This window comes from Astatotilapia calliptera, chromosome 2 (assembly GCF_900246225.1).
Source record: "Astatotilapia calliptera chromosome 2, fAstCal1.2, whole genome shotgun sequence".
NCBI lineage: Eukaryota > Metazoa > Chordata > Actinopteri > Cichliformes > Cichlidae > Astatotilapia > Astatotilapia calliptera.
The window spans coordinates 30,910,440-30,916,632 of NC_039303.1; the positions used below are offsets into that span (position 1 = coordinate 30,910,440).

At 38.5% G+C, this 6,193-nt stretch overlaps 1 protein-coding gene across 2 annotated transcripts; it reads left to right on the forward strand.

Moving 5' to 3' along the window:
- Positions 1 to 5: 5 nt before the first annotated feature.
- Positions 6 to 4,511, forward strand: med19a (mediator complex subunit 19a). 2 transcript variants are annotated; one of them, XM_026142452.1, is made up of 6 exons: positions 6 to 366; positions 749 to 871; positions 2,125 to 2,258; positions 2,416 to 2,512; positions 2,606 to 2,700; positions 4,164 to 4,511. In XM_026142452.1, the coding sequence occupies exons 1-6, from the start codon at positions 144 to 146 to the stop codon at positions 4,227 to 4,229; spliced, it is 738 nt and encodes a 245-aa protein (XP_025998237.1). In that variant the 5' UTR covers positions 6 to 143; the 3' UTR covers positions 4,230 to 4,511. The 2 variants fall into 2 exon arrangements, with proteins under 2 accessions (XP_025998237.1, XP_025998246.1); XM_026142461.1 differs by having other exon boundaries at positions 8 to 360.
- Positions 4,512 to 6,193: the final 1,682 nt, after the last annotated feature.

Sequence of the window (6,193 nt, forward strand, 5' to 3'; positions counted from 1 at the left end):
ACGGTAAGTGGCCATGAAAAGAAGTGAGGAGCAGAGCGCTTGACACTCGAATTCACGGAGAACAGCTTCCTCGCAGATAGCAGGCCATAAGCTTGAAGAGCCCGGCATTTTCTTTCCATATAAATGTATTATTCAAGGTAGATATGACGGAAATGTTTTCAACTCTTTTCGGGTCAAATGAAGCTCAGGGACCACCTGGTTCGTCTCTGGGTTTTGGACCGGGGAAGCCTCCACCGCCAATGCCGCAAAACCAAGTTGCCATGGCGGGTCAGATACCACAGCAGCTCGGGGATGAAGGGCCTGCTCTACGGAAGCCTGGAGCTATGAATGAACCTTTCTATTTACTGCGGGAGCTGCCTGGTACTGGTGAATTCTTGTAACTGTTGGGTGCTTCGTGTTTAATTTGTCCTTTATTTTTAAACTTTAGCCGAAATCTAAAGCTGCTTAAATAGTTTGTAAACAATACTAGCTCACGTAGGTTGACTAGCTGGTTGTGGGCTAACATTGAGTTAGCTGATTGTAGTTAGTAGCGATGTGTTTTTCAGTGAAGCGTTTATATTCAGTGGGTAACACAAATGCTGTAGATTTAACACCTTTTTGTGGCTTAAAATATGTTGTGTAACTACGGTTATTATGGGAATGAACATCCCTGAAGTAGCCCAGGTTCCCTTTGGAAATGGCCATCTATTTCACAAACATTTATGTACAGATTGGTTACAAATGATATGAATTTGGTGTGTGTGCTTAGTGGGGAACGAGTTAACGGGAAACACCAACCTCATCACGCACTACAACCTGGAGCACGCTTACAATAAGTTCTGCGGGAAGAAGGTGAAGGAGAAGCTCAGCAACTTTCTGCCAGAGTTACCAGGTGGGTGCTACAGTCACAGATGTGGTCAGATAACTGTTTAGTAACAATCTTATAATGATCAGTGTTGGACAGTAGCCGTAAAGCTTTACTTTGATAGCTGTGAAATGCAATATTATAAAAATATTTTAAAACCTGGGTTCTCACTGTCCGTTGGATACCGCTGACTGAGAAAAAGTCTTTAAACTGAGTTTTACTAAAGGACACATTGACAGCTGAGAGTTATCAGAACTTGTTCGTATGAGCAACCACTTGGAGAAAGTGGGAAAGGATAACTCCCTTTTAAGTGGACTGACACAAGTGTCAGTGTCAGTTATACAAGTAGTCTATCCTCCACACCAGCCTGTTTCACAAGTTCTGATATCTTAATTGTTTGTCATTTTGGGTCATTTAATAATGCCAAATTAGTTCTGAAATAATAAATTCTAAGTGTCGGTGTCATTCATGGGCCTGAAGATCCCAATTATATTATTGTGTGTTTTGGTTATCTAGTTTTAAGTGTACTATACAGGCCACCTTTTGTTATGAAACTGGCTGCAAAATAAACTCATATTGGAAAAACACTTTGTAGTTTATCTTCAGCCATTTCTTCTGCTACGGCACAGGACATAAACAATGTGATGTGATAGTAAAGATGATTGTAATACTCCAATCACATCTCTTGTTTTGGATCTTTATGAGTACTCAGATAATGGAGCTGTTAAACCATGATCCACAACTAGTTAATACAGATATAACATATTAGTGGGAATCAGTGGGAATTTTATGCGAAGCTACATCATAACTGCAAACTTCTCTTAAAACGTTATGACATAACCTGACATGCACCTCCCATAGAAATTTAACTACATGTCAGGTCGAAGCAGTCCGAAACTATTGTGATTCTGAAACTATTGTGATTCGTCCTGTGCATTTCCAGCTACTTTTCTGCTGCACAATTTATCAGTGAGAGAATCATCATATCGATATAAGGAATAATAATCATAACATCAGTAGAAGGACTCACAAATGTCAGCAAATTCCTGGAGGGATATTGTTGAAACTATCAGAATGGAGTGAATCTACAAAAAAGTGGAAAAACTAGAGGGGTGCATGTGAAAAAAGAACTGATCACACCAAAGAGTGGGTGGGGACCCAGGGGGGAAAAAGTTGCAGCAGTTTATTTGTTTCTTTCTCTTTTGATTTGAATATTTAATTAAATTCACCTGTGAACACAGCTGAGCACTTATGCTTTGACCTTTTCTGCTTCTCTGCAGGTATGATTGACTGTCCGGGCACACAGGACGGCAGCTCATTACGCTCTCTGATTGATAAGCCTCCAGTGTGTGGAAACTCCTTCAGCCCACTGACTGGCGCTCTGCTAACAGGCTTCAGACTACACACAGGACCGGTACATACTACAAAATACAATGCAGTATAAAGTTCACGCAGACATTTTCAACGTCCTGACTGACACTGATTATTCAAATTTAACTGACATTTAAATGATCTTAATTCTCATATTTGCATATTAAGTACGCAACTAATTTTTCATCACATCTTTGCAGCTCCCAGAACAGTACAGACTGATGCACATACAGCCTCCAAAGAAGAAGAGCAAGCACAAGCACAAACACCATCGACCGCAGGATCCATTACCACAAGGTATGATATAAGTTTATCCACATGCATGTCTGCAAAAAGGTACAAATATTATCATTTCAATAACCTTTCTTATTTTGATGTTTGATGTCACAGAAACGCCGTCAGACTCTGATCCCAAGAAAAAGAAGAAAAAGAGAGATGATGATCCCGATCGCAAGAAAAAGAAGAAAGACAAGAAAAAGAAGAAGGTAAGATCATTTGTCAAACTTTACCTGAACTAGTTAGACGGATCTCATTATTATAGTAAATTCAGGTTTATTTTAATTTCTGTATTTAATTTCTTTTATTTTTTTTAAAGGCTACTTTTGTCTGATCTCTTATTAACAAGGGATCGACACTTCAAGTAGCTCCTCGTATTTGAGTCGGCAGATATATTTATTTATTTATTTTTAAACCAAAAACCCTTCCTCACACAAAAACAAAGGGATGTGTGTCTCTTATCAAAAGTGAGGATCTTTCACTTTTTAGGCAAATACGTAAACCGTTACATGTTTGCAAATGCATCATTTGATCTTAATTCAGTGGAAAACACCAAATGTGCAAAAAGTCGAGGGATCTGAATGCTTTAACTACATGACCATGATGATACCTGTATGTACACTGCTCAACCAAAAGAAAAAATTGAAATCGCACTATTTTAAAATTTTATTTAACTGGAGCTTTAATGACTAAATTAACTTCCAGAGTTGCGCAGGCTTTTCACCAATGCAGTGGTGGCCAATCCAAGTGTAGAAACGATTTCTCATACACAGTTTGAGCCCATTGAATCCTGGCATTTTCATCTTGGAACAAGAGCCTCCCATCAAAAAATTAATTGGTGGAAAATCCAGTCATTAAGTATATCCAGGTTTTTGGCTGACTTTTTTTTTTTTATTTTTTTTTTTTAGAAACTTAAAGTTGCTACATAACATTTGTCAACCTGACCAACTGAACCAACCCCAGATCATAACACTGTCCCCACAGGATTGTGCATTAGGCACCAGGCGTGATTTATGCATCACTTCATCTGCCTCTCTTCTTACACCTGTAAGATGTGCCCATCACTCTGGAACAGATTAAATTTCGGCTCATCACACCACATCACCTTTTTTTCCCACTCCTTCAGATTTTGGTCTTTATTCCTTCCTAGCAAGTTATTTTCTTTCCAGTTAACCTCACCGATAAGTGATTTTCTTAAGGCTACACAGCTGTTTAGCCCCATTCCCTTGAGTTCTCTTAAAAATTGTGCATGTGGAAATGTTCTTAGGTTAAATAAAAAACATAACCATGACTTCTACTGCTGATTTTTGTTTATTAGATTTCATCAAACATTGTGAGTAATCCCTGATCGAAATAATTAAGCTTTTTTGCAATAAAGCATTGACAAGTTCTTAATCTCCTCTGCTTTAACCTGCTAAAACAGTTAACATTAAACAATATTCTTCAAAAACCAGATCCATATTTTCTCCACAGTTTTAGTCCTTTCTGAGACACCAAATCTCTAAACAAGGTCTTTAATTGTGTGTGTGAACCTCAATAATTTTAAAACCATCTGGGGTCCCACTGCAGATGTAGCCTCTCTAAACTCCTGCTTCATGTCACTCAGCAGCAGTGAAGACCACACCTGTATTCATCCTATAAGTGTGACAACTCTGTTTCTGCCCCCCCACAGAACCGCCACAGTCCAGACCACCCCGGCCTCGCTGGATCACAACCCAACAGCAACAGCCTCAGATAGACAGCCCACTGTGTGCATGCCTGTGTTTGAATGCGTGACTTTTGTAAGAGGATGTGTGTGTATTTTACAAGTAATTGTATTATTAAGAGTATGTTTAAAGAGAGAAATAAATGTATGGTGTGCGAAAGAGTGAGCTGTGACAGGATGTGATGGAAAGATTGATTTCAGTACAGTGTAAAAGGCAGATAAGCTGTGTGGTGCTGTGGATGACAACGTGTGTGTGTGTCTCTCTCTTTAAAAATGTTGTAATATCTTTTGACCGTAATGCCAAAATTAAATAAACTTTGGTTACTATCTTGTGTCTTGGTCTGTCTTAGATTACGATCAGGTTTAAAATAATGATCACTCTGGCAATGTCTTGGCATTTGATCATTTATTCATATATCAAATGCACATGCTGGTTATAGTGATGCAAGATTTAATTTAGCTAAGCAGCATTTCAACACTAATCATAGAGGCAGTTCATCTAACAGTCTTTACAGATACAGCAAAGGAGGTTTTCAAGACTGTCAAAGGCACAGATTAAATTCAAGGTGGCAACTACTAATCAAATATAAAGACAAAAGCAGAAGCCATTAGCTTTTCAGACAGCTACTTACACGGAACTATAATACAACAGATGGTTGTTAAATATTTTAACATGACAAGAAGGACATAAAGAAATGGCATAAAGTAGAACCTCAAACTTTCAAATGCTAATCTATACAAAGTAATAAAAATTTCACCCTCTATGAAGATTAAAGGTGAGTTTACAACAAATTGGACTTTACTGCAGAGCTAGTGCATAGTTTATATTAAGGCATTCCTGGTTTACGTTCCTATACTAGGCAACTGTTATCACAGTCCCTAAAGATGTCTTTGGTTAAGAGTAGGGTGTGGGGAACGTCAAGCCTGAAGAGCCGGTGTCCTGCAGGTTTTTGATGTGTCGTTGATCCAACACGGATGATTTAAATGAGTAGTTCATTACCAGGCCACTGGAAAAGTTCAAGCCATGTTGAATTTAGCCATTTAAGTCAGCCGTGATGGATCAAGGACACATCTAAAACCTGCAGGACACTGGCCCTTGAGGCCTGGAGTTCCCCCGCCCCTGGTATAGAGTAAGCTGTTTGCTAGAGGCATTAATCTTGCCTTCACTTCCATTGCAAAGATAGCAGCACAGGCACAAAGCTGAAATAAAAACCTCACGTCTAAGCAAGCGTGCAAAGAGTCAAGCAGCTGAACACGTCCTATGACCAGGAAAATGGTGTATAAATAAAATGACAAAACATAACAGAAAATCTACGGAAAGCTGCCCAGGCATTGAAATGGATTGAATTAAAACAATTAAAAATATACATTAAAGCTGATTTGTGCTGTAATTTGTGGACACTTGTGCAGAACAAACATGTACACAACACAATGACACAAGGTCATGTAGATCATGTACACAACACTTTGGAATAAAAATACATTTTGTTTTTGCCAGCCATTGGCTGAGACTACGTGCTGCAGCTAGATGTGTTTTTATCAAGTTAAAAATCACATTTACAACAAACAAGTTTGACCCCAGCCACTTCCTCCTCAGTCTTCACTTAATATACTGTACACAAAAATGTTAAGCAAGCGGCAGATCATAAAATACAAGTCACACCTCACACTTATTTACAAGACAATTTGCTGGAGGACGTTTGCTTTACCTGCAATACAAAACTGAGCAGAATAAACATTAAATCACCCGAGCTTTCTTTAGAATAGGCCCGCTACAAAATAACATTAGCTGATAATGAAGCGCTTCCCTTTTTAATGCTACAGAAATTATAAAAACTACACTTCAATACACATTTTATACACACACTAGTTCATTTCTGTGCATAAAGTAGTATAAAGTAGTCCCCAACACTGACACACTGTGCGTCACAATTACCAAAACCCATCCCGTTCTTTCTTTGTAAAAGTTACAAAATGTGTTCCTATAGATGTTTATA